General features: G+C 46.9%; 2 protein-coding genes and 1 long non-coding RNA gene across 5 annotated transcripts in view; all 3 read left to right on the top strand.

Annotated features, from left to right (window-relative positions):
* The window catches only part of LOC308470231, a 126117-nt gene that overhangs the window by 62282 nt on the left and 35885 nt on the right, over window positions 1-27950 (top strand). The gene's annotated exons all lie outside the window — the stretch shown is intronic.
* LOC308469504 (uncharacterized protein) lies at window positions 936-12746 on the top strand. Of its 3 annotated transcripts, none has more exons than XM_080992065.1 (6): window positions 936-1140; window positions 2575-3035; window positions 4165-4291; window positions 6543-6628; window positions 8823-9030; window positions 9518-12746. In XM_080992065.1, the coding sequence occupies exons 2-6, from the start codon at window positions 2922-2924 to the stop codon at window positions 11008-11010; spliced, it is 2028 nt and encodes a 675-aa protein (XP_080848191.1). In that variant the 5' UTR covers window positions 936-1140; window positions 2575-2921; the 3' UTR covers window positions 11011-12746. The 3 variants fall into 3 exon arrangements, with proteins under 3 accessions (XP_080848191.1, XP_080848192.1, XP_080848193.1); XM_080992066.1 differs by lacking the exon at window positions 936-1140 and adding an exon at window positions 1147-1362; XM_080992067.1 differs by lacking the exon at window positions 936-1140 and having other exon boundaries at window positions 1991-2810; window positions 2920-3035.
* LOC308469580 (zinc finger protein 75D-like) lies at window positions 15977-26890 on the top strand. The gene is made up of 7 exons (XM_080992252.1): window positions 15977-16073; window positions 16797-17244; window positions 17860-17976; window positions 19584-19707; window positions 21801-21883; window positions 23517-23643; window positions 24671-26890. The coding sequence occupies exons 2-7, from the start codon at window positions 16843-16845 to the stop codon at window positions 25672-25674; spliced, it is 1857 nt and encodes a 618-aa protein (XP_080848378.1). The 5' UTR covers window positions 15977-16073; window positions 16797-16842; the 3' UTR covers window positions 25675-26890.

The raw sequence follows: 27950 nt of genomic DNA, 5'->3' as shown, positions 1-27950 counted from the left end.
CTGAGATAAACTCCTAGGAATTTAAAGGAAGAGACTTCACACAGCCCTCCCCGATGTACAGCGGGGCTAGTTGTCCTCTCTTCCTCCGAAAGTCCATCTCCTTTGTCTTGCTGATATTAAGGTGCAAGTTGTTCCCTAGGCACCATGTAGATATTTTTTGGACCTCCCCTCTATAAGCTGATTCATCTACACCTGTTATTAAACCCATTATGGTGTTGTCATCTGCAAACTTAATAATAATAATAATAATAATAATAATAATAATGTATGTGTGTGTGTGTGTGTGTGTGTGTGTGTATATGTGTGTGTGTGTGTGTGTGTGTGTGCGCATACACTAATCTAATCTAATAATGGGTTAAATTCAGCAAATTTAATATACAAACAAGACAGGTGGGCTTCTGCTGAGATCGCATGATACACAAAAATAATTTTCTTAAGGCTTTATTTCTGTATTGCCAGGGGTTCGACTAGATGACCCTTGGGATCCTTTCCCAACTTTACAATCCTATGATTCTGTTTTTTCTCCCTTTAAATGCTGTCGAGGGTCGCCCCCAAACATGTCTCGTGGGCCAGACCTCCCTGCCATAGACGAAACTGGTCCGATCGGGCCAACCTTGCCGGGTTGTTGCTTTGCTCCGGAGCCAGCGAGCCGGCCGGGACTGCCCTCCTCTTCAGAGGAGGCCACGGCCGGCCAACCCTGCCGGCAGCGGACCTTACAAAGCGCAATTGTTTGCAAGGATCGAGTCGCTGCTCGCGGATTTCGCGCTCCTCCTGCTGCTGCTCCAGCCATGCAAGGGTGCAAACGATGCCGATGCGAGAGAGAGCGGATTCCTAGAGAGGAAGGACATTTTTTTGGGGGGGTGTGGATGCCTGGGGGTGGAGGGGAGGAGGAGTCCTCCGGAGCGAAGGCGGCTCCCCCATCCTGCTTTGCTAAAAAAGAGAAAAAAGCCAGCCTTGGATTGCAGCCGGAGGTTGAATTGCACGGATGCATTTATTCGCTGCAAAGCTGACAGCTGGTTCCTGCTCCTGCCCCACTGCAGCTTGAACCGGGAGGTCGCATTCCGCCCCCCCCAGCCCTCCCCGCACATCCCTGCAGGGCTTTTTTGCAGAGGGAAACTGTCCTTTGTCCTTCCCAATCACGTGAGTCTCTCCCCCACCCCCCTTTCAGCCTTTGGGTGCAATGTGTGGGGCTGGGGAATGAAGGGGCTGGAAGCCCTCCTTTTACCCCCCAAGTGGGGATCAGACAGCGCCTAGGCGGTGGGGGAAGGCCTGGGGAGCACAGAGGAGCGAGGCAAGCCCCCCCCCCCAATAGCACCCTTTTCTGGTTTGGATCATCAGTTTCCTTAGGCAAGAGGGAGTTGGGTATGTATGTTCATGTATGAGAAGCGAGTGGTCTCTCCTTCCTTGGCAGAGCTTGGGTGTGCCACCTGTCAGGGATCACTGAGCTGTGATGTCGGCGTTGCAGGGTGGGGGGCTGGGCTAGATGGCCTTTGGGGGACCCTCCTGACACGACAGTTCGGTGATTCTGTGAAATCCGCAGTGCGCAAGGGTTTATCCGTATGCTGGGCCAATGCTTCCGAAGGAAAGCACAGAAGGAGAGGGGTCTTGTGCTAGGGTCCTACCACTTTGGCGCGATTCTGCAGCAGGGCTCCTCTCAGATTCTTAAGTTCACGTGCAGCTGATCCAGGATATTCTTTTTATGTTGAGGAGCTTTGCTGTCTGGCATTCTGAGGGTTTGGCCTTCTCGGTGGTGGCACCCAGCCTGTGGAACTCCCTCCCACCAGATCTCAAGGAGATGAGTAGCCATACAACCTTTAGAAGACATCTGAAGGCAGCCCTGTCTAGGGACGATTTTTAAATATGTAATGTTTTATTATGTTTTTATGTATTTTGGAAGCTGCCCAGAGTGTCTGGGGTACAAAAAATATTATTATTATTATTATTATTATTATTATTATGAGTTAAGATGCCACCAGGACCCCTTGGTGTTGCACACTGGACAAACTCCTTTCCCCTCTTTCCTCCTGTCGGCATCTTCTCTTTCGTTAGCAAGATGGCAGGCTAATATCTCCCGACAACCAAGAAATAACAGCTATAATAGTCCGTGATTGATCATGCCTGCTTTGGAGCAGCTTAATTTCCTAAACATCCCCAGCTAAAGATGATGCAATGTGAGCCTCTTTTCTGGCCACATCATACATTAAAGCACCGTGATGCCGGTTCGAACAGCTCTTGTTCCCAGAAATCTGGGAGCTGTAGTTTGTTATAAGGGTGCTGAGAGCTGGAGGAGAGACACCCTCCACCCCAAATTCCCCTTTCAGAGCTACAATTCCCAGAGTTTTCTGTGAAGTGGGATTGACAGTTAAACTGTAGCTGTGTGATGGAGAACCGGGATCTCTCCTGACAATGCTTGGCACCCTTAATAACGTTAATTTGGGTAAAACGGTCCCAGATTATTAAAGGCCTTATGGTAACAACTTGAACTCGGGCCTGGTAGTAATTCAGCAACTGGTGGAGGTCCCTGAGCAGGTTCTGCATTGCAGAGATGTATTGTTCTTCTTGTTGGTTTTGCAGGACCCACATTTTAGGGGGCAGATTTTGCTTTATGACCGAATTTGGCAGAGCAGGGAGGCGTTCTTTGAACCACCTTGGTGGCCCTGCCTTGGAGCACAGATGGAATAAGTAGACGGTGAGAAGCAGAGGATTCTGGGAAGGAACCGTGCAGAAGATCCTGAACGAGGAGGACGCCCTCAGCTCAGATGCTCAGCCCCAGCACTTCAGACGGTTTCTCTGCCACGGCCTGCCGAAAGGTTTGTGGCTGACTCCACCATCTTTGCCCTGAGTGACTGTGGCCAGAGCGATAGACACGAAAAGCCCTATCTGGTTCTCCTAGAACAGTTTTTGGCTGTCCTCCCCCAGAGATGGAGAACTGGGTGAGGGAACGTGGAGCAGAGACCGGTTCCCAGGCGGTGGCCCTGGCTGAAGGTTTCCTCTCGAGCCGAGCAGAAGACGTGAAGCAGGAGAAGGAACAGCAGGTACGATACAATAATCTTTATTGTCATTGTCCCATACAAAACAACGAAATTGAAAAAATCTACATCAGACATTCAAAAATCAACAAGCCTGCTATCGCAACTATCCCAGCCTGGTTAGCCCCTAAAAACTCTGATACCCCATAATTGAATACAATATACTCACATAGAGACTACCTTAAAGGTAAAGGTAAAGGGACCCCTGATCATTAGGTCCAGTCATGGTCGACTCTGGGGTTGCGGCGCTCGTCTTGCTTTATTGGCCGAGGGAGCTGGCGTACAGCTTCCGGGTCATGTGGCCAGCATGACTATGCCACTTCTGGCGAACCAGAGTAGCACACGGAAACACCATTTACCTTACCTATTTATCTACTTGCACTTTGATGTGCTTTCGAACTGCTAGGTTGGCAGGAGCAGAGACCGAGCAACAGGAGCTCACCCCGTCGTGGGGATTCGAACCACCGACCTTCTGATCAGCAAGTCTTAGGCTCTGTGGTTTAACCCACATCGCCACCCGCAAGAGACTACCTTACACTGCGTTTAAAACCAAAATCGCATTTGGATAGAAACTGTTTCTCAGGCGGCTAGTCCTAGTCTTTATAACCCTGTACCTTCTTCCAGAAGGCAGAAGCTGAAAGAGATCATTTCCGGGGTGCGCACTATCCTGCACTATCTCTGCAGCTTTCTTATTGCACCTGGAAGCGTAGATTTGATCCAAGGTGGGAAGAGTGCACCCAATTATTCTCTCCGCAGCCTTTACAACCCTGGACAGCATTGTTTTTCCCCTGACCGTGCAGCTCCCAAACCACACACACAGACCATAAGTTAATACACTCTCCACAGTACAATGGTAAAATGCCATCAACAGGTCCTTTGAGAGATTGTTTTTGCGGAGGCTTTTCAGAAAATATAACCTCTGCTGTGCTCTCTTCATCAGGTCTTTGCTTCATCTTGGTGGTTCCAGGGGGCTGAGAATATTTTCTAAGGACATTGCCAAAGTGTGCAACGGTTGTCCACTTTCCACCCATTCTGGAAGTCCTCCAAGGAGAGGACCACTCATTTCTTTCCTAATCTCTCTCTCTCTCTGTCCCCTCTTTTCTCTTTCTGATCCTTGCTGCTCTTTCAACTGCAGGGATTATTTGCAGAAGAAGCCGTGAACTTTCCTGAGGCAGAGGAGGACCCATCAGACCCCAGGCAGATGCCTCTCTCCAAATGGTGGATCAAGCAGGAGGAAGAAGACGAAGGTGCTCCTTCGTTGGGTAAGGATTCACAAGACATTTCCCAGCTTGGGTCTTCCCCTCTTTGAGCGGGTCTCTCTTGTTTTCCCTTGAGCCTCTGTTGGGGAGGAGCTGACTCCACCAATTGCTTAGCTTCCGTTGTTCGGGAATTTATGCAGTATTTTCTGGAAGGGCGATTTTGTGGGAATTAAACTCTAGTTCCCATAGTAGCAGACTTTTGTGGAAGACACGCCTGGGCCATTTGACCATTTAGCTATTTCTCTTTTCCCTCCTATAAAAACTACGCAAGACACTCTCTTTTTAAGTTTTTGTTGTTGTTGAAATATATATATTTTTGATTTTCCAAAATATAAACATACAACAAAACAACTTCCAAATTTAATGATTGAGATTACTCTGACTTCCCCCCATCCCTTCCACGGGTCCTATTGATTCTCTTTCAACTGTATATCAAAACTTCTCCAATTTTTCATCTTCCTTATCTATACATTCTGTTACATTTCAAGTGTGTTTAAAATCCTGCTAATGTTTTGACCTGTTTACAATGATTTTGTATATAAATTATAAATATTTCACATTCTTATTAAAATTTCTTGTCTTCTTGATTTCTGAGCTTCCCAGTTAGTTTTACCATTTAAAGTTAAAATAACATAAATTTTTTACTTAGTGTGCTTGCAGTTCTAACTTGCTGCTTTAACTGTTAAGACTGTGAACTGACAGTGCAACTAATAGTGGGGCAGGAGAGATGAAAATAATGCCAATGTGTTTCACCCTGGTATCAGATAGTAATAGTAATAATAATAATAATAATAATAATAATAATAAGTTTGTTATTTATACCCCGCCCATCTGGCTGGGTTTCTGCAGCCACTCTGGGCGGCTGCCAACAGAATATTAAAAACACCAAAAATTAAAAACTTCCCTAAGCAGGGCTGCCTTCAGATGTCTTCTAAAAGTTAGATAGTTGTTTATTTCCTTGACATCTGATGGGAGGGCATTCTACAGGGTGGGCACCATCACCAAGAAGGCCCTCTGCTTGGTTCCCTGTAACCTCACTTCTCGCAGGGAGGGAACCGCCAGAAGGCCCTTGGAGCTGGACCTCAGTGCATGGATAGACAGGTCTAAGATGCCTGGGACCCAAATTTTCAGGAGCCTCTGACTCATTTACCAGAAGTAATGTATTTAGTGTTCACTCTGGAAGTGTATCCTCTATTCCGACCAAACTAAGCTCTCCTACTCCACTATGAATGTTGGCCACTATCGGAACTGGATTTTGAACCAGATGGGCCCCCTTAGGCCTGATCCTGAAGGCTCATCTTGTGCTCTTAATCCTCCATTAATTTGTTTGTCTGGTTGTTTTGGTTTCTGTCGTAAGCCTGTCTTGGTTTAAAAGCAGGGCCTAAATCAGTGGTGTGCTGTGGTTATTTTTCATAGGGGAGCATAAGTCCTAGAGGCGCCAGTTTGCAAGGGAGATTGCGGGGGCGGGGGAACAGACGTCATATTCGTGACATCTTTTTTAATTAATTAATTAGGTTTTTCAGATTAAAATTTTACAATTACATATTCAACATACAACTTAAAAACAAGATTCCAAAGAGCCTCCTGGACTTCCCTCTTCTCCTTTGTGGGTCCTATTATTCATCATTTCCTCCTGCATCTTTTATGTCAATCACATCTTTTACATCTCCATTGTATCCAAAATTCACCATTAAACTATGGTGGTACCTTGGTTCTCGAACTGAATCCATTCCAGGAGTCTGTTCGACTCCGGAAACTGTTCAAAAATCAAGTCACAGCTTCCAGTTGGCTGCAGGAGCTTCCTGCACTCAGTCGGAAGCCGCAGAAGCTGTGTCAGACGTTCGGCTTCTGAAAACCGTTTGCAAACCGGAACACTGACTTCTGGGTTTGTGGCGTTTGGGAGCCGATTTGTTCAACAACGTTCAGTAACCAAAGTACCACTGTAGAAGTGTTATTCCAATCCTGCTAACAATTTTAGCTGTTTACAGTGGTTTTTAAGATAAATTATAAATTTCCCCATTCCTTATTAAACTTTTGGTCTTCCTGATTTCTGATTCTTCCGGACATTTTAGCCATTTCAGCATCTTGACGTCCTGACGTCCCATGCTTGAGAATCGTGCTTCCCTCCCTAAGCCCGGCAAAAACTTTGTGGGCTTGGGGAAGACTAGCCTAGTCCCCTTAGTCCATTGACTGCACACCACCGGTCTAAATAATTAAGAAACCGGTCTTCCTGTCATCTTTGTTCCCCTTGCAGGAGAAGGACTGAGGATTATTGTGGTGTGTCCTCCCTCGCCCCTTCCTGATGGCGGAGTGGAAGCACCTTCTGTGCCTCTGGAACAGGTAAGAGAAGAGGCTGCAGGTGAGCCTGGCTGCCTCTGTGTCCTGCACAACTCACTGGGCCTGGAAAAATTGTGGGAATGTTGTGGATAGCAGGAGGGGATATATTGATGAAATATTATCCTTCCTCACTCACGCTAGTGAGTCAGTAGCAGAGTATATTCTCCAGTATATTGCAGGAAACTAGTTGGTAGATTCGTTTGAATCTCTTTACTTAAGCAGTCCAATCTAGGTTGTCCAGATTGGGTTTTGTTCCTGGTAAATTCCCCTTTCTTCTTTGTTTTATTCCATCTTGATGTATTTTGTTGTCTGCCGGCTCTCAGCCAGCAGCACATGGGCTCATTCCCATATGGGATGAACTCAAACTCTGTTCTGTAACTATAAGCTAAGGTCTGCATTCAGTTTAATTACTGAACGTAAGTAAACTTCTTATCATTATTTTAAGAGAAGACTGTTTTGTCTTTATTCTTTTCAGGAGGGATTAAAGGGGAATTTACGAGGAACAAAACCCCATCTGGACAAAGCCAGATTGGATTCCTTAAGTAAAAAGATTCAAACGAATCTGCCAACTAGTTTCCCGCTATATATGGGGGAATGTACTCTGCTACTGACTCACTAGCGCAGCCTTTCTCAACCTGTGGGTCCCCAGATGTTGTTGAACTACAACTCCCATCACCCCTAGCTAGCAAGGCCAGAGCTCAGGGATGATGGGAGTTGTAGTCCAACAACATCTGGGGACCCACAGGTTGAGAACCGCTGCGTGACTAGCGTGAGTGAGGAAGGATCATATTTTTTTAAAATGTATTTTTATTAAAGATTTTCTTGATTTACAAAGGTATGTGCAATGTCATTAGGAAGAAAAGGGGGAAAGAGGTGGAGTGGGAGAAAGATGAGTGGCGGTGGGGTCGGGTGGTGATGTTTCTATTTTATTTAATACATGTGGGGTTTTGTGTCAGCGTCGCTTGTGCAGGTTCTCTGCTGTTCACTTGTGTTCCTTTGGTGGTGAGAGGGGTTGGGGTTGGCCTAGGGTGTGGCTGTTCATTTGTGGTTGGCTGTGGTGATCTTTGTTTTTGTGTGTGAGTTGGGTGGGTGGGTGTTTTGGATCAGGTTAGCCATACTGATTTGTATGCTGTTGGTGGGTTTTTGTCATTGTCTTGTTGTGCTGTTACAGATAGGTAGCCGTGTTGGTCTGCCATAGTCAAAATAAAAAAAATCCTTCCAGTAGCACCTTTAAGACCAACTAAGTTAGTTCTTGGTATGAGCTTTCGTGTGCAAGCACACTTCTTCAGATACGAATCTGAAGAAGTGTGCTTGCACACGAAAGCTCATACCAAGAACTAACTTAGTTGGTCTTAAAGGTGCTACTGGAAGGATTTTTTTTATTTTGTTGTGCTGTGTGTGTGATAAAGGGGAGCCATACCGGGGTGAAGGCGTCTTCTATTTGTCCCCGTGTCAGTTTCAATTTATTGGTTAATTTTTCTGGTAAGGCTGTTTCCCATACTATTTGGTACCATTGCTCCATGCTTACTCCTGACAGGTCTCTCCAGTGTCTGGTGGTAATAATAATAATAATAATAATAATAATAATAATAATAATAATAATTTTTATTTATACCCCGCCCTCCCTGGCCAGAGCCGGGCTCAGGGCGGCTAACACCAATAAAATCACAGTAGAAACATAATAGGGGAAAAAGGGGGGGGGGAGAGAAAAGAAAAGAAAAAAACCAATTTAAAATACAGGTTAAAATGCAATTTAAAATGCAGCCTCATTTTAAAGTAGCTGATAAATCAAGACCATAAGGGGAGGGAAACATAAGGGTCAGACCGAGTCCAAACCAAAGGCCAGGCGGAACAGCTCTGTCTTGCAGGCCCTGCGGAAAGATGCCAAGTCCCGCAGGGCCCTAGTCTCTTGTGACAGAGCATTCCACCACGTTATGATGTTTCTGGTTGCTGAGAGTAGGTGGGTTAAGGAAGGATAATATTTAATCAATATATCCTCTTCTACTATCCATAACATTCCCGCAAAAATCAACCTCTTCCCCATCTGCTCTCATCCTAGCTGCCCAGCAAGGAAGCTGCGAATGTTGTTTCTGATGATTTAAATATTGAAAGGCAGCTACATAAACAAGCTTTTCCTTCTTCCTCTTCTTTGCCATTCTCCATGCAGAGATCACATTTCTTTTTATCCCCCGCTCAGGTGACGTTTGAGGATGTGGCTGTATGTTTCACCGCGGAAGAATGGAGCTCGCTGGAACCGGACCAAAGGTCCCTGCACCGGGAGGTCATGGAGGAGAACTGGAAAATGGTCACCTCCCTGGAACAGCAAGGCTTGGCTGCCCACGAAGCAGCAGTGCAGGCTGGGAGCAGTGAGGAACTCTGGGAAAGGACTGTGCAAAAGCTCATAGGTGAGCATCTCCCTTTTTTCTGTGGCTGAGGTTCCCTTTTCCTCGTAGCTGGTAAAGTCACCCTCCCATTTGTGATATGCAGTGAATACAGTGGTGCCCCGCAAGACGAATGCCTCGCAAGATGGAAAACTCGCTAGACGAAAGAGTTTTCCTTTTTGGAGGTGCTTCGCAAAACGAATTTCCTATGGGCTTGCTTCGCAAGACAACAATGTCTTGCGAGTTCCTGCTGGTTTTTTCCCCTCCCCCCCTTCTCTAAGCCGCTAAGCCGCTTATCAGCTGATCCGATCAGCAGATAAGCCGCTAAAAGCCGCTAAAAGCCGCTAATAGCGCTAATAGCGCTAATCCTTTAATCCATCAATGGGCTTGCTTTGCAAGACGAAAAAACCGCTAGACGAAGAGAATCACAGAACGGATTCTTTTCGTCTTGCGAGGCACCACTGTACTCCCTTTCTCACTTCAGTACTTACGAAGCTTCCTTTTGTTCCAGGAGCAGGGAGTCAGGGCGAAGGGGAACGCAACGCGGCGTCCTTGCCAAGAGCCCGACGCAAAGAGGGCAGAGAGCCGAGGAGGAAAGCAGAAGCTAAGCAGAAGAGCAAGGAGTCGTCTGCCCGTCGAGGCAGCGGCGCCTGCGCAATCCCAGCCGAAGAGAAACAGGACAAGAGGAAGGAAAGGTGTCCGGTGTGCGGCAAAATGTTCAAATGGAAATCAAGCCTCGATGCTCACTCCAAAGTCCACACTGGGGAGAAGCCGTTCAAATGCCTGGAGTGTGGGAAGGGCTTCAGCCGGAGCTCCAGCGTGACGTCGCACGAGAAGATCCACAGAGGGGAGAAGCCGTACGAGTGCGCCGATTGCGGCAAGAGCTTCATTCGCCGGGACTCCCTCATCTCCCACCAGAGGATCCACACGGGGGAGAAGCCCTATAAGTGTCTGGAGTGCGGGAGAAGGTTCAACCGGAAAGGGAGCCTTATTTTCCACCAGAGAATCCACACGAGGGACAAGCCCTACAAGTGCTCGGAGTGCGGCAAGAGCTACTGCAGGAATTCGAGCCTCATCTCTCACCGGAGAATCCACACCGGCGAGAAGCCCTTTCAGTGCTTGGAGTGCGGACAGAGCTTCAGAGAGAAGAAGAGCCTCACTGCTCATCAGGGAACTCACACGGGCGAAAAGCCCTTCAAGTGCTTTGAGTGCGGGCAGAGCTTCAACAGCAAAGGGAACCTCAATTTGCACCAGCGGATCCACTCCGGCGAGAAGCCGTTCCGGTGCCTGGAGTGCGGGCAGAGCTTCATCCGGAAAGGCGCCCTTATCTCACATCAGAGTATCCACACCGAGGAGAAGCCCTTCAAGTGCTCCGAGTGCGGCAAGTGCTTCCGGAAGAACTCGAACCTCGTTTCTCACCAGAGCATCCACACGGGCGAGAAGCGATTCCAGTGCTTTGAATGCGGGAGGAGTTTCACGCGGAGAGGCACCCTCAACTTGCACCAGCTGCTCCACACCGGGGAGAAGCCGTTCAAATGCCTGGAGTGCGGGAAGAGCTTCATTGTGAAAGGGTCCCTGGTTTCACACCAGAGGATCCACACCGGCGAGAAGCCCTTCCAGTGCCAGGAGTGCGGGAAGAGCTTCATGAGGAGAGACTCCCTCATCTCGCACCAGAATATCCACACGGGAGAGAAGCCCTACACGTGCCCCGAGTGCGGGAAGAGCTTCCGCCAGAAGAGCAACCTCACCGCTCACGAGGGAACCCACACCGGGGAGAAACCTTACAGCTGCCTGGAGTGCGGGAAAAGCTTCCGGCGGAACGAGAGCCTGAAAAAGCACCAGAGGCTGCACCTGGAACAGCTGCCTTGGAACATGGAAATAGCTCCCATGGCGACTCCGGTCCACAGGGGAGGAACCATCCAAATGCTTCGGATGTGGGACGAGCTTCGGCCAGAATATAAGGATCACGTCACACTGAAGAACCCACCCATGGGGGAATCCTAGAAGTGCGCACAGCATGAGGGGAAAGTGCCAATCTTCTTTAGGTTCCCTATGTTGCAGGGGGTTGGACTAGATGACCCCTGGGTCCCTTCCAGCTCTACCGTTCTATGATTCTGTCGTTTTGCGATTCACATCCAAAGGAAGCATATGTAACAAAGTAGATTAGAGCAGTCGATGAAGTAGATTAGAGAATTCCACCCCCCCCCCCATGGACCACTTGATGGTCTTGACAAACCATTTAATTACAGTTAATACCTCTTGTTACGTTTGCTTCAGGTTGAGCATTTTCAGGTTGTGTCCCGCAGCGACCCGGAAGTACTGGAAAGGGTTACTTGCGGGTTTCGCCACATGCGCAGACGCGCATGTTGACATCACACGCATGCGCAGAAGCGGCGAATCGCGACCCACGCAGACGCGGGTTGCGTTCTGCTCATGTTGCGAACGGGACTCCGGAATGGATCCCGTTCGCAACCAGGGATACCACTGTATTCCTCTCCCCTTGCCCGTTGTAGCAATTGTAACACACTTTGCTAGGTGCTGTATGATTTTAAATGGTATTTTAAATGCTATTTCATAAAAGGACAATTTGCATTTGGATCGCAATAAAAGACAATATAAGAAATAAAAGAAGCAATGGGAAATACAGCTAAAAATCAATAGGAATGTTTAACACGGACGTGCCATGACATACCTGAACGAAGCTTGTGGACCACTGGGAACCCCTGGAATAGAGCTCTAGTGACCAATTGGACCTTTGCAGCCAACAGAGAGTCAACACATGAGACTGATGTTCAAATCCCTACAAACCCTGTATTGTACTTAGGGAAATGAATAGAGTCAGAATCTTACAAAGTTTAGTGTTTTGAGTAAGCATTTAACACTGTCGCCTTTTGTGAATGAACTATCACTCCTAGTGACCTAGAGCGGCCACCGCCATGGGGGCTGGGGACTCAAAAGAGAATTTGGGATGCTTCAGTGGGGTGGGGAGATGATTATATGGAGCAGTGATAGTGGCTGATAAAGCTACTATTGAGGCACAGAGGAAGAAATGGACTCCCTCTCTCATTTTATGAGAACTCAAGTTTACCTAGTGAAAACAAGCAGCGATGTTTAGTGAGAGAGAGAAAAAGGACAATTAGGACCATCATCTTACACATCGATATAATGTTGTGGTTAGGTAGTTAACTGCTTCACTTTTTTGTGAATGAACCATTTTGTGGCTGGCGCCCGTGACATCTTCATCAAAATTCCAAGGGTATTCATTGGCAAAAAAAAAAAAAAAAAAAGGTTGATGGCGACCACATCTCTCCCTATATTCTCAACCCACGCATACAAGAGGCATTTATCCAGAGTTGGAGGCCGCAATCCTGCCAGCCAAGCAAACACACTCAAGGTGAATGAGAAGCAAGGCCATTGAAAGGTATAGGTCCCCATACACACCTGGGAATATAACTGCCTCGAACTCCCTGGAAGTTTACTTCCAGCTTGATATCTTCCAATGGACTTGTATTTTGTGGGACTTTAAATTGGATGATTCCTCACCCCACCCCATTATGCTTTTTATTTTTATTTTGCAAGGATCGACCACGTAGCCCTTTTAAAGTAGAGATCTTTATCCCAGTGTGCATCTGTATTAGATATGAAACTCATATATGGTTTTCTCCTTGATGCCTCGTAGGAAGTGATTCATAAATTAAAGTAAATAAAGTCCTTTCCGTTGTTGAACAAAGAAACATGAATCCCTGAAATGAACTTTCCTCTCTCTCTCTCTCCCTCTCCCTCTCCCTCTCTTTCTCTTTCTCTTTCTGTTTCTCTCCCTCTCCATGACAGGTTGTCAATCAACTGGCGTTTCTGGACCTGGTTCTGTCTGTATCCCTGTAAGAAAAGAGTTTGGATCCACTGTGCGTCTGATGATGTCACCTGGCAGAATTATGGCATCATATGATTTGACAGGCGGGTGCTGCCACTCACCTGCCAAAGTTGATCTGCAAAGCCTGGGATTGGTGGGGAGCTGAGCTCAAACAATAGCTCTCCTACTGACAGAGAGCCTCTTATGCAAAGGAGTTGCAGACCTCCTGCACACTTGCCCTCTTCCTGGCTTTGCAGAGAAGGCAAAAGGACTCTCTCTGCTCCCTGACTTGGGGGTCTCCCCACGCATGAGCTGAGCAGACCCTCTATGCATCCTCCCCTGCAGCCCTGGGACTTTGCCCCTTCTTCCCAATACACCCTATGGGGAAGAGAGAGGAGGCTTGCCAGATCCCAGAAGGGGCACTGAGCAGGGGTGCCAACTTGAATAAAATATTTTTTTGGGGGGGGGGTAAACCCTGCCTCATAATAAATATGACATCATTTGGAATGAGTTTATGCAGATTGCAGCAGGCTAGTCACATCTAAAAATGTATTGGGATAATAACACTTTATCAATTTATATAGGAAAATATGGGATAGTACATTGCATTTTTGAACACTTTCCCCTCTTTTTTCTCTTATGCATATCTTTGTTCACTTTTTCCCCTTCTTCCCCTCTTTATTACTGAATTTTTCCCATTAAAAATATCAAAAAAATCACATGACATGGTGCACACACACACCATTTGAATGCAAATACCCATCAACTTTTGGGGAGACCGGCCCCCTAAAATATATTTTATTGGTCAAATTTTTTAAATTACGTTTTACATTGCAAATTTAAATTCAAATATTAAACATCAACATCAAGGATTCCCTGAACCCTTTGACTCCCCTCTGCTCTTCAGTGGTTACCATTATCAATCTTTTTTCATCTGCTTCTCTTATTTTCTCTATTTTCCTTAATCCATTTTTACCATAATTTTTAGTACATTACAAGCGTTACTCAAAATCCTGCCAAAGTTTTTAGTTGTTTACAGTGTTCTCTTAAATACATTGCAAATGTTCCCCATTCCTTCTTAAAGTTCTTCTCTTCCTGGTTTCTCCCGCCTGCCCCCCAATAAAATATTTTAGGGGTAGTCAGAAACCCTAAAAATATTTTATTGGGTGGTGGTGAAGGGACCTCTGCCCCTATGAGTTGACTCCTATGGCACAGAGGCAATATGTGCAGAGCAGAGGCAGAAGCTGCCACCCCCCTTGCAAAAACAGACAGAGAAGGGAAGGGATTTTGCTTGCAGCGGTTCTCAACCTGTGGGTCCCCAGATGTTGTCGGACTACAACTCCCATCATCCCTGAGCTCTGGCCTTGCTAGCCAGGGATGATGGGAGTTGTAGTCCAACAACATCTGGGGACCCACAGGTTGAGAACCACTGCTTGGGGGGTCTGCCCTCCCCACCTCTAGCTTTTACTGAGGGATGTGCTCAGTGCTTTTTAACCCTTGGCAAGCCAAACGTGCTCAGCTCAGCCCTCTCTGAAATTTCTCTCTTGAAAGCAGGAGTGAGACCATGTGCATCGCATGCACCCCCCCAAAGATGCTTTATTTAGGGGATCCTTTCAGCTGGCATCCTTGTGAGCTGTTCCTTCTGTTGGCTATTTAAAGAAGGAGCAGTGAAAAGGCTCTGCAAGGAGGAGGAAACGCCATCCTAGAACCAGAGAATGGGAGAGATGGCAAGGGACCACCTAGTCCAGCCCTCTGCAATGCAGGAATTATATATAATAAATGTTCATAAATGTACCAACCAAGCGCATACAGTGGTACCTCGGGTTACATATGCTTCAGGTTACAGACTCCGCTAACCCAGAAATAGTGCTTCAGGTTAAGAACTTTGCTTCAGGATGAGAACAGAAATTGTGCTCTGGCGGCGCAGCAGCAGCAGAAGGCCCCATTAGCTAAAGTGGTGCTTCAGGTTAAGAGCAGTTTCAGGTTAAGTACGGCGCTCCGGAACAAATTAAGTACTTAACCCGAGGTACCACTTTACATAGATGTGTGGACCACATGTCTGGAGCAGCACAGGAGGACCGCCCTGAAACCATTTTCACTTCCAAACTGACCAAATGTTTTCTTCAAGGAGGGAGGAGGTGGGGGAGCCACCCCATTGTCTTTTTGTTCACAAATCCTGTCTTAAGGGTATGTCTGTGTATGAATAGGGTGAGCCTGTGACCTGGCTCAGGAACTAAGTATTTATCATTACAAAAGACTGGCCAGGCTCCCCAGGGTATCCAATCAAGTAAGCATTAACAGGTAACCTGCCAGACAGGAGGTAAACAACGCACTCAGATTTCTGTTGTAGACCGCCCTTTCTGTGATGTAGGTATGATGTATCTGGGGGTTGTCCTGGACTCCAAGGCGGACAATTTAAAATGTCTATATAAGGGCGGACACACCTTTGTTCTGGGTCCTCCTTTCCTGCGTGTGAAAGGGGCACCCTGTTGCAACAGTTCAATAAAGATCAGGCTTACGAGCTGCTTTGCTTCTCAATATTCTCTGATTGGCCTCTGTTATTTTCTCCAACCGATGGAGAACCTACAAAGGACTCTATAAGGGCTCTTGTGTCCCCCATAAGGGAATAAGGGCAGATTTTCGTTTATTACAGAGGTTTATAAGCAGAGGTTCAATGGCCCTCAGTCATGGATGCTCCAGCTGAGATTCTTGCATTGCAGGGGGTTGGACTAGATGGCTCTGGGGGTCCCTTTCAACTCTACCATTCTATGATGCTATGATATTGAGGAGAGCAGAACCAGAGGTGCGCAGGTGTAGTTTGAGACTGCTGGTGGTCCAGACAGACCATTTCATTAATTCAGCCCCCTCCTCTCCACTGCCCGTTGTAGCAATTGTTAACACAGTGTGCTAGGTGCTGCATGACTTTTAAGAGAATGACGATTTGCATTGGGGTCGCGATAAAATACAATGTGAGAAATAAAAGAAGAGGCGAAAAGGAATGCAACTAAAAATCCATATGGATGTTTAACACGGGCGTCCCTGAACCAGGCCGCGGTTGCTAGGGGGGCGCCCGGTTGCTAAGCAGCCAGAGTAGGCCCCGTTGCTAAGGGGCGGAGCCGGCCGAAGCGACGCGAGGAGGCGGAGAAAGGGACCCGGATGATGCCGGGCGGAGCTACGCTTGCGGCCGGAAGGAAGCCGGGCTAGCCACGACCCGCAGGTAACCATGGCAACGGGGGGAGATTTCTCTGCGACAATTCGAAGAACCTGCCCGTCAACCTTAAGATTCTTTTTTTTCATCAGGACCATTTTCTCCCCTGAGCTTCAGGAGCTCCAGAGACCCCGCTCCATTGCCTGAGCCCAGATGCCAGGGCTTAGGGCGGCCGCCTTGGATTGGGGGCGATTGATTTTCTCACCTGGTGCTGAATCGACTTCACAGCAACCCATTGCAATCTGTTGCATCCTCACAGGGTGACCCCTCTGCAATTTGTCTCTCGCACACTTATTAATGTGTAAATCTGTCTGTGCTTGGCCACCCAGAGCTTATTTTTACTACGTATTTTGTGGTTTTATATCTTGATTTTATTCTGTGAACCGGCCTGAGACTCCTGGGTATAGGGCGGTATATAAATTCAATTAATAAGAATAATAATACACGGCCTTCCACACACCCTTCCGAACATGTGCGTTTTTTGGGAGAGGAGCCCTAACTCGGCAGGCAGGCAGAAGACCTGAAGTTCAGGACAAAATAATAGCAGTAATAATAATTTAATTATTTATGCCCTGCCCATCTGGCTGGGTTTCCCCAGCCACTCTGGGCGGCTCCCAACAGAATATTAAAAACACAATAAAACATCAAACATTAAAAACTTCCCTACAACTGTATCTGTACATTTTACGTAGCGTTTCACATTGAAATACAGGACAATCCTGCATTATACAGGACAGGTGGCAAGCCTATCAGCGCTGGTTCCCAGATTCCAGACACCATGTTGGAGGATACAGGAAGAAGCCCTCAAGCCTCCCAGGCTGAGAGCAGTGGGAAATTCTGGGAAGGCAGTGTGAAGAAGATCCTGGGTCAGGAAAGCAACATCCTCTGTTCAGATGCTCCAAGCCAGCGCTTCAGGCATTTCTGCTACCACGAGGCTGAAGGACCCAGAGCGGTTTGCAGTCGACTCCACTATCTCTGCCATCAGTGGCTGAAGCCGGAACAATACACAAAAGCTCAGATCTTGGACCTGGTGATCCTGGAGCAATTCCTGGCTGTCCTTCCCCCGGAGATGGAGAGCTGGGTCAGGGAATGTGGAGCGGAAACCAGTTCCCAAGCGGTGGCCCTGGCAGAAGGTTTCCTCCTGAGTCAGGCAGAGGAGAAGAAGCAGGCAGAGCAGCAGGTGAGACACTTTAATCTTAATAGTTTTGTGCTGATGGCTGTATTTTCATAAACTTAAAATAAACAAAAACATTTTTATTGTTTTGGATATTAGAGGCTGCAGCAAAAATAACTTACTTGTTAAATTTTAACTGCTATATTACAACCTATGTGCCAGGCATCCATTATCCCTTTTCTTCTATTGTTTAGGTATTTAGAATATAAATGTTTAAAAATCCCATATACAGTGGTCCCTCGGGTTACATACGCTTCAGCTTACATACGCTTCTGGTTACAGAGTCCACTAACCCAGAAATAGTACCTTGGGTTAAGAACTTTGCTTCAGGATGAGAACAGAAATCGCGTGGCGGTGGTAGCGGGAGGCCCCATTAGCTAAAGTGGTGCATCAAGTTAAGAACAGTTTCAGGTTAAGAACAGACCTCCAGAACGAATTAAGTACTTAACCTGAGGTACCACTGTATATCTCTATCTATCTATCTATCTATCTATGTTTACCCAGGTATTCAGTGTCTGAAGTTTTATTGAGTGACATGTTACATTAGGGCATTTCCTAACATGTATTCCATGTATATCCTTTTTCTCATCCATTTCTCTCTTTACTCCCTGCACATTCTAGTTTCACGAGCAGGAAGCAGATGCTGATCTCCCCGAGGCAGAGGAGACTCCACGGATGCCGAAAATACCTTCTCTTCCTTGTGGTGGGGCAGAAGCCGCCTCAGTAAAACTATATCAGGTAAGCAGGCGGCGGGGAATGATCACTGGGTAGCCAAGTGGGGACAGGATCCTGGCCCTCGTTGCCAGATGAACTCAAGCTCCCGATTCTTTTTCTGACAAAGCCTTTGCTGCATCAATCGGATTGGTACAAGGTGTGGCTTACAAAGTATAGCAGGTACAAGACAGGTATCTTTGCACTAGCTAAGGTGTTGATCCAGCAGATGTCATGTCCAGTGTGTCTTCCTTTGGATGAGCAGGGCGGGCATGGAGCCTGTGAAGTTGGTTTGCAGAGAAGTGAAGTTGGTCTTGGCTCAGCATCTGAATATGCTTTCAGTGACCTCACCAGAAGTCTGTGGGAGAAAATTCCCTTGGTGGAGGATGGGGGTTAGAGGCTCACACCAAACCCCCAATTAGTCTGACTTCATTCAGTAATGCATTACCAGATGAAAGAGTCTGTGAGAGCATATCCATTAGCAAATGTTCATCGTCAAGGCTGTTTCTTCTCTAGCCAACCACTTTCTGCCACCTCAACGCCCCACCGTCTCTTCATCCAACTGCAGTCCTTGAAAACACTCAACCCAAGTTTTTTGCTCTCTGTTCAGAGCCCTCCATATGCCTTATCTGGAGTTGTCTTTCACACTAACAGTCAGCGCTGGGTTTCTCCTATTCATTTAATTTATACACCACCCTATACCCGGAGGTCTCACAGAAAACCAGGGCGGTTCATAAATAAAACCAAAATAAAAACAATAACCCAATAACACCACACCACACCCCCAAAAGACCCACATTTTAAAAGGGTGTGGGATGTCAATCAGGTCAACCAAAGGCCTGGTTAAAAAGGAACATTTTTGCCTGGCGCCTAAAGTTGTATAATGAAGGCACCAGGCGAACTTCCCAGGGGAGAGCATTCCACAGACGGGGAGCCACTGCAGAAAAGGTCCTGTTCTTGTGTTGCCATCCTTTGGACCTCTCGAGGTGGAGGCACATGAAAGAGGGCCTCAGAAGATGATCTCAGGTGCATATGGAAAGAGGTGGTCCTTGACGTATTGCGGTCCTGACCCGTTTAAGGCTTTATAGGCTTTGAATTTGGCCTGGAAACTAATCAGTAGCCAGTGCATTTGGACCAGGATTGGAGTAACATGGGCAAACTGTCTTGCTCCAGTGAGCAACATGGCCACTGAATTCGGCACTAGCTGAAGATTCCGAACCATCTTCAGAGGCAGCCCTACATATAACACATTGCACTTTGTAACAGTTCTTACCACTTCTGTGGTCAGGCCTCGCTCTGGTGTAGTGACACCGGCCTCACTGATAATAGTTTTTGCAGAATTTCTACCTCAAGTGGGAGGCTCTTCGCTGATAGAAGGTACCAGAAGCAGCTCCACAATAAGGCGTGTCTTGAGTAGAGGTTTCCGATGTGACGGGCAGAACGCTTCTCTGTCAGTCTTCCTCGTTCCCTAACTTAGATCCAGCTCCTTATTTTCCCAATGGCCCTCATGAAGGTTTAAATCCTATAAGGAGATACCCGCCAACCTCACCCTTAATTGTTTTGTCTGATTGCACTTGAAGGGGGGAGAATTGAAGCAATAACTGTGCAGGGTGAAATGTTTCTTTCTCATTCAGGATCTTTTGGTATTTGAGGAGGTGGCTGTGTACTTCACTGGGGAGAAGTGGGCGCTGCTAGAGTCAAACCAAAGGACCCTTCACAGGGACGTCATGAAGAAATGTGGGATCATGACTTCTCTAGGTAAAGTTCCTTCTGTTTAACGTTTCATAAAAATCAGTGTCCAAATTCTAATAAATTATTGGAACCTTTTTTAGTTTTCTTTTTGCATTCTTATCTACTGGCAGAGGGCTCAGTAGTTATTTCTGATATTTTGAATTCATATGAGTTTGTATTGAACTGTTTTGATAAACTTGTTTGTGCTTTATTTAGATGTGACTGTATTTTTTTATATTACAGTGACCACTGAGAGTCAGTGTGGTGTAGTGGTTAAGAGTGGTAGTCTCGTAATCTGGTGAACTGGGTTCAAGTCTCCACTCCTCCACATGCAGCTGCTGGGTGACCTTGGGCTAGTCACACTTCTCTGAAGTCCCTCAGCCCTACTCACCTCACAGAGTGTTTGTTGTGGGGGAGGAAGGGAAAGGAGAATGTTAGCCGCTTTGAGACTCCTTAGGGTAGTGATAAAGCGGGATATCAAATCCAAACTCTTATTGTTCTTCATAATGTTTGTTAATTTTCAACGCTATTGTTATCATGAAATGCTTTCATCTCAACATTTGTTGTTGGAAAAACAGAATGCAAGTATTAAATCTAAGATCACCACCTTGAGTCTTCCTCTTCCAGTCCAGCTGGCTTCTGGGGGTTGCCAAAGCCATTCAATGATGTCAGGTGTGACTGTCAGAGGCTGCGTTCCCCACTTGCTTCTGGAGAAAGTGGTTTGATGCTCTAAGGCTGCAATCTCATATGTATGCATCAAAACATAAGTTTTGATCAAGCCAAAGGTCCACCGTGTGGTCAGGGAATGGTCATATGCAGAGGAATGGTGGAGGAACCAGCTGGGGAACCCCCAAGGGAAGAAGGCTCACGGCTTGGGGATTGGTGGTAGGACAACGATGAGTAGTCAGAGGGAAAAGACTGGGAGGAGGAGGTGTCGGAAGCTGAAGAGGTAACAGGGTTTAGTGAGCGGGGAGAGTCTGTGACAGAGAGAAGCCCAGAATCACAGGCAGAAGCTGAAGCAGGAGAGGAGGGAAGCCAAGAGGCAAAGATGTGTCAGACTGGTGAAGAGGCATGGGTGTCTCCCCCTCCTGCTGAGACCAGCTCCCCTCCTTCCTGGTCTCCCTGAACCAAGAGAGGCCTGAAGCAGGAGGAGCAAAGACAGCCACACCGGCATAGTCTCTGATTGCTTGGGAAGGAGAGGAGGAGACACAGCAAGCTGTAGGGAGATGGGGACCTCTAGTCTTGGCAACTGCTTCATGGGGACAAGACCTGAGTTCTCATTAGGCCTGACACTTGTGTTTTGCTAATAAAGAGTTACCGTATTTTTCGCTCTATAGGATGCACCCGACCATAGGACGCACCTTGTTTTAGAGGGGGAGAACAAGAAAAAATAACTCCCCCTCTCTGCTCAGCGCCCCTTCAGCGAAGCGGCAGGAGAAATGGAGCCCCTTCCATTCTCCTCCCACTTCGCTGAAGGGGCGCTGCGCAGCTCTCCCTCTCTGCTGAAGCCAGGAAAGTCTTGCTCTCCCGGCTTCAGCAAAAGGAACCCGAAGCCTTCGGAGCACAGCGCGAGTTTCCGCTGCGCTCCAAAGGCTTCAGGCGGTTATCCCTGAAGCCTGGAGAGCGAGAGGGGTTGGTGCGCACCGACCCCTCTAGCTATCCAGGCTTCAGTGAAAGCAACACGTAGCCTCCAGAGCGCGGAGGGAGCGCTCCCTCTGCACTTCGGAGGCTTTGTGTTGCTATTGCTGAAGCTAAGGAGCCTGCATTCGCTCCATAGGATGCACACACATTTCCCCTTAATTTTTGGAGGAGAAAAAGTGCGTCCTATAGAGCGAAAAATACGGTAACTCTAGCTTGCTTGGGGTGATTTACTGCTGGCTTGCTGCTGCCATCTAGCACCCTGCTTCCTTCAGTGGCCAGCCAGATGTCTCTATCAGCAGGGTGTAAAGGCACAAGCCCTCTGTGATTGTTACTTCAAAGCAGCTGGTATTGAGAAGCAAACCTCTTCTGAAGCTCTAACTTAGTGTGACTTGGCCAGAGAAAAAGCCAGATGTAAATAATCTAAATACATAACAACAGAAAAAGGGTATAAATAATCCAATATCTCCCTGCCATTCCAGGCAGTGAAATAACAGCAGCCATCAGTTCGAGGCTGCCTGTTCTTCAGGATGGAATGGGAACGGATTCCACGCAACCAGACAAGGTAAGGGGTTGATCATCCCAGATCCTTCACTGACCTACAGTGCCCATTGCTTCAGTGATGAGTGTGAACAGGTCTCTGTCCTCTCCTCATCTTCCTGGGCCTGAACCATCACCTTTGCTTCTGTCAATTTGCTCACTGAGGAGATTGTGAGCGCCATAGCTCTGGTGCAGAATATTTGCTTTGTATGCACAGGTTCTTGGGTTCAGTTCCCAGCATCTCCACGTAGAGCTGGGAGACTCCGGAAACCCTGGAGGGCCTCTGCCGGTCAGTGTAGACTCAGTATAATGCAGCTTCTTTAAAGACTTTCTTTTCTCTCTCTCTCTCTCTTTTTGGTAATTTTTATTTACTTTTCTTCACTTTTATTTGTACAAGAAACGTGCAAAACAGCATTTGACAGCATATAAAGAGCAAAACATAAACATATATATTAGAAGCAAAAAAAACTTGTTTTGATGAATTGGAATAGCCGCAAAAAGATTCCATTGAGCACATGGATTGATAATATGGACAGATTAGCTACATACGAATGAATTGCATGTCGACCCAAAATAAGAATGGATAAATATGAAAAAAATCTGGAACAAATATTTAAGCGATAAGGCGCTTAAGTGGTGGGAAGTAGGAGAGAGAGGTGGGAAAATATTGTTTAAAAAGGTGTAGTTGTAGGTATATCAGTGTATTAAAATCTGAATTGTCAAATTGTATTATTATTGTTATTATTGTTTTTGTTGTATGTGTCTTTTGCGGTTGATGTTTGTATCGAAAAAATGATTAAACAAATTTTTAAAAAAGCAAAACATATAATAAAAATAAAATGGCATGTATGTGCATGGCTATGTATACGTGCATTGCACCAACCTGGAAGTGATAAACGTCATAAAGATGTCACTGAAAGGGCGGAATGAGGTGTTTGCAGGCTTTTCCAATGGGTTTCAATTAAATGAAATTTTGCCACCACTCACGGTGCCTCAGAATTTAACCCCCCGCGTAAACGGGGCGGGGGGGCTGCTTGTAATACATTTGCATTTGGGCTAAGTATCAAAGCTCAAGCTGCGAAAGGAAACAAGTTGTGTCCAGAGAGGGAGCCACCACGGAAAAGGCCCGTTCCTGTGTTGCCACCTTCTGGACCCCTTGTGGAGAGGGGGCGCACGGAGAAGGGCCTCAGAGGGCGATCACAGGGCCCAGATTGGGGAGAGTCAGTCCAAATCAGATAAAAAGCACCCGGTGGCTCCGAGCCTCGTCTAAATCTTACGTCAACGTGTAATTTCCTCCATGATGGCAGACTTTCAAGACTTCCAGCAAGCCTTTCAAGCTGAAAGCTTTCCCAGTTTCTAAGACGTTTTTACTGCTTTATCATTTGCTGCTTGCTGCCCTGGGCTGTTTGGGGAAGAAGTCTGGGATATAAATTTAGGAAATCGGATTGATCTGGGGGGGGATCTGGCGACCCTCCAGCTGGACTCCCAACTCTCATCATCCCTGACTATTGGCCATGCTAGCTGGAGCTGATGGAAGTTGGGGTCTGGCGGCTACAGAGAAACGCCTGCTTGGCTGCCCCACTTTTACTGCCTTACTTGCAGTAAGTAGAAGGGGAAGAAGCACGACTTGTTGCCTGTTTGAACCCTATGTCTTCTAGGGCCTGGTGACCTTTGAGGACGTGGCTGTGTATTTCAATGAGGAGGAGCTGACCGTGCTGGATCCGCATCAGAGAGACCTGCACAGGGAAGTCATGGAGGAGAACTTCTGGAACGTGTCCTCTCTGTGTAAGCTTTCCTCCTTTTTCACCTCCGGGGTCAGAAGCAGACTGTAAACATTAGGAAACAAATAATACGTTTCCGAGCACAATTCAAAGTGCTGGTGCTGACCTTTAAAGCCCTAAACGGCCTCAGCCCAGTAAACCTGAAGGAGCGTCTCCACCCCCATTGCTCAGCCCGGAAACTGAGATCCAGTGCCGAGGGGTGAGCTCCCGTTGCTCGGTCCCTGCTCCTGCCAACCTAGCAGTTCAAAAGCACATCAAAGTGCAAGTAGATAAATAGGTACTGCTCTGGCGGGAAGGTAAACGGCGTTTCCGTGCACTGCTCTGGTTCGCCAGAAGCGGCTTAGTCATGGTGGCCAGATGACCCAGAAGCCATATGCAGGCTCCCTCGGCCAATAAAGCGAGATGAGCCCCGCAACCCCAGAGTCGGCCACGGCTGGACCTAATATAGCACCAGTCCTGAAAGACCTACATTGGCTCCCAGTACATTTCTGAGCACAATTCAAAGTGTTGGTGCTGACCTTTAAAGCCCTAAATGGCCTCAGCCCAGTATACCTGAAGGAGCTTCTCCACCCCCACTGTTCAACCCGGACACTGAGGTTCAGTGCCGAGGGCCTTCTGGCGGTTCCCTCCTTGCGAGAAGTGAGGTTACAGGGAACCAGGCAGAGGGCCTTCTCGGTAGTGGTGCCCTCCATGTAGAACGCCCTCCCACCAGATGTCAAGGAAATAAACAACTATCTGACTTTTAGAAGACAATTGATGGCAGCCCTGTTCAGGGAAATTTTTAATGTTCAATGTTTTATTGTGTTTTTAATATTCTGTTGGGAGCTTTCCAGAGTGGCTAGGGAAACCCAGCCATATGGGTGGGGTATAAATAAATTATATTATTATTATTATTATTATTATTATTATTATTATTATCCTCACCACAATGTAGTGGATTATAAAAAGGAGTGTCTCTTGTCTTACAGCTCCAAACTAATTCCCTTACTCTCTTGTGGCCTTACTCCCATTGCCCCACTTCTCTTTTCCAGCATGTGATAGACTCACATGGAAGAGTGAGACTGAGCAAGAACCATGTGGCGCGTCACTGAAAAGAGACAGAAGCAGAGAGAGGAAAGAGTGGAGGCGGAAAACGGAAGCAAAACAGAAGGGAAGGAAAAGTTCTGTGGTTTATCAACCCTGTGACGTTCAGGAAATCCCAACCCAAGACAAAATGGTGGAAGGAAAAGAAAGGAATAGGCATCCCATGTGCAAGAAGACCTTTGGTTTGAAACCAAGTTTTAATGTTCAATGGAGAACGCAAACACTGGAGAAACCACTTCAGTGCTCTGAGTACGGAAAGGGCTTAAGCCACCGTTCAGAACTCAAGACCCGTAAGAGAGTCCTCCTAGAGGGGAAAGCGTTTCACTGCTTGGAATGTGGGAAGAACTTCAGTGGGCATTCGAGCCTCAGGACCCACCAGAGAATCCACATAGGGGAGAAGCCGTTTCAGTGCTCCGAGTGCGGAAAGAGCTTCACTCAGAAAATCAACCTCCATTCCCATCAGAAAATCCACACGGGAGAAAAACCGTTCAGATGCTCCGAGTGTGGAAAGAGCTTCATCAAGAACACGGACCTCACACGGCACCAAAGGATCCACACCGGGGAGAAACCCTACGCCTGCTCCGAGTGCGGCATAAATTTCCGCCACAAGTGGAACCTTAGGAACCATCAGAGGCTGCACACAGGGGAGCAGCCCTTTAAATGTGCCGAGTGCGGGAAGAACTACGTCAACAGCACGAACCTCCTTTCACATCAGAGAAGCCACACGGGGGAGAAGCCATTTCAGTGCTTGGAGTGCGGGAACTGCTTCCGGAGGAATGGGGACCTTGCTAGGCACCAGAGAGTCCACACAGGGGAGAAGCCCTACAAGTGCTTGATATGTGGGAAAAGGTTCAGTCAGAACTCGAGCCTCCATGCGCACGAGAGGAGCCACACAGGAGAAACAGTACGGATGCTCAAGGTGTGGAAAGAGCTTTGGCCGGAACAGGCCTAACACCACATCAGAGAATCCGCATGGGAATTTCATGTAGAAGTGTTGGAAGCAAGTGTGGGAATGTTCAGGGATGCAGGAGAGGGTATATTGTTTGATTATATCCTTTCCAACTTGTGTTAACAAGTTCTACAGTTTAGCAGAGTAACATTCCCCTTTTTAAACTTGCACAGCGGATGCGTTTGCTCAGGCTCGCTAAAGCCTCTAAAATAAGTTTCGTTGATAATTCCCCATTTAGTCCCTCATAAAAAGATAAGACATGACACAGTCTTCTATAAAAGTATAAGAGTTTACTCACACATTCTGTTACAATTGGATCCCAGAAAGCAGACTTAAGTTAGAAAAGTAATATACCTGGAAACTATCCTATAAGGAGATAGCCCCTTTGGAAACCAAGAGAGCATGTTAGGCTAAGCAGATGTTGCTTCTTCGATGGATATTGTTAGAGAGAGAGAGAGAGAGATGGCTGACCAGTCTTGCTCTTTTGTCACCTGGGCAGGTGAGGTTACACCCACCTTTAGTCACATGCACAGGAAGTCTGCCCCAGCCTAAGAGAAACAGGAAGTTCCGACTGGCTGGTGTAGACATCCCCTTTTATGTCCACTCTATGGATGTTGTACTTGACCACTGTTCTGTTTCACATCCCACAGCAAGAACGTAAGGAAAGCCTGGCTGCTGGATCAGGCCAGGATCAGTATCCTGTTCTCAAGGTGGCCAGCCAGATTCTTGTGGGGAAACTGGCAAGCAGTAACCGAATACAAGAGCATTCTCCCCTCCTTCAGTTTCCAGAAATTGGCATTCAGCAGCGTTGCTGCCCCCAGCTGTGAAGGCAGTGCTCAGCTTCCACCATTGCCAGTAGCCATTGAAAGATTAAAGTAGGTAAAGGACCCCTATTCATTAATCTCAGTGGGTCTACTCTGAGGAGCACTTAGTTGAATACAACCCAGGATGTTTGGGGATCCTATGACTGTGCTGGCAAGTACTGTCACCCTCTTCCTTCACATTAGCCTCTGCCAGCCTTGTGCTTTCCAGGTTTCTTGGAGTACAAAACCCACCATCCTTGACCACCAGTTGTGCCGATGGCAACTATACTACAAAACCCATGTTTTGCACCAGGTTGATGAAGGCTGCTTTACAGACAGTAGTAACATAGCCTTTCAGTTTTGTTTAAATGCTCTAAGCTAAGTCACCATTTGTTACAATAAACCATTATATTAAATTCTTGGCTTCTTCTGGCATGTGTGTATGTTTCTCCTGGTTTCCTTTTAATTCAAGTTTAAAGCTTTCGTGGATATAAGTGGCCTTTAAGCACTTAAGCAGAAGTGAGGGTTGGGAAGAGAAATGAAATGAAATGGAAAATAAAGGATGTCCACTTTGCGTTTCTGTTTAAAACTCAAGGCAGTTCACATACAAAAACAATGCAAACAAAGAATTCATGAAACTTAGGCTCCATCTGCACAACAACAATTTATTATTTGTACACAGCCTTTTAGTTATTTGAAGATGGCAATCGTATCTCCTCTGTCTCCTCCAGGGTAAACATACCCAGCTCCTTCAACCGTTCCTCATATGGCTTTGTTCCCAGAGACTTGGGGGTGATGGGAGTTGTAGTCCAGCAACATCTGGGGACCCCAGGCTGAAAAACACAGGCCTATAAGCTCCTCCAGTGGCTCAGGAGCAGCAGAGCTACTCTTCTTTACAATGGAAGCAGGAAGTTGGTAATATCAGGGCTTTTGGGCTTGAGACCTCAATACCTCAAGGACCGCTTCTCATATGAACTGATCCAAGCCCTGAGACCATCCTCTGAGGCCTTTCTTCATGCGCCTCCTCCATGAGACGCCCAGAGGGTGGCAACACAAGAACAGACCTTTTCTGTGGTGGCTCCCCGCTTGAGGAATGCTCTCCCCCGGGAAGCTTCATTATATACTTTTAGGGGCCAGGCAGAAAACGCCATTCTTCAACCAGACCTTTGGCTGACTGACATTCTATACCCTTTTAAATGTGTTTTTCGGAGGTGCGGTTTATGGGTTTGTTTTTGTTTTTATTCTGTATTTTGTTTTTGTTTTGTACTTTTATGCTGTGAACTGCCCCAAGATTTTCAGATGAAGGGCAGAATAAATATGTAATAAATAAATAAATACAATAAATAATAATTCTGCACTAGCTTCAGATTTCTGATCATCTTCAAGGGGGCTCATTACAGTAGGCCTGAAAGGAGGAGAGCATGAACAACTGAAGCCAAGCTACTACTCCTAGCCATGATAAATAATATACAGTTT

The sequence above is a fragment of the Podarcis pityusensis genome, assembly GCF_964106645.2.
Source record: "Podarcis pityusensis genome assembly, chromosome: 2".
NCBI lineage: Eukaryota > Metazoa > Chordata > Lepidosauria > Squamata > Lacertidae > Podarcis > Podarcis pityusensis.
This window is presented reverse-complemented; position numbering and strand designations above follow the sequence as displayed.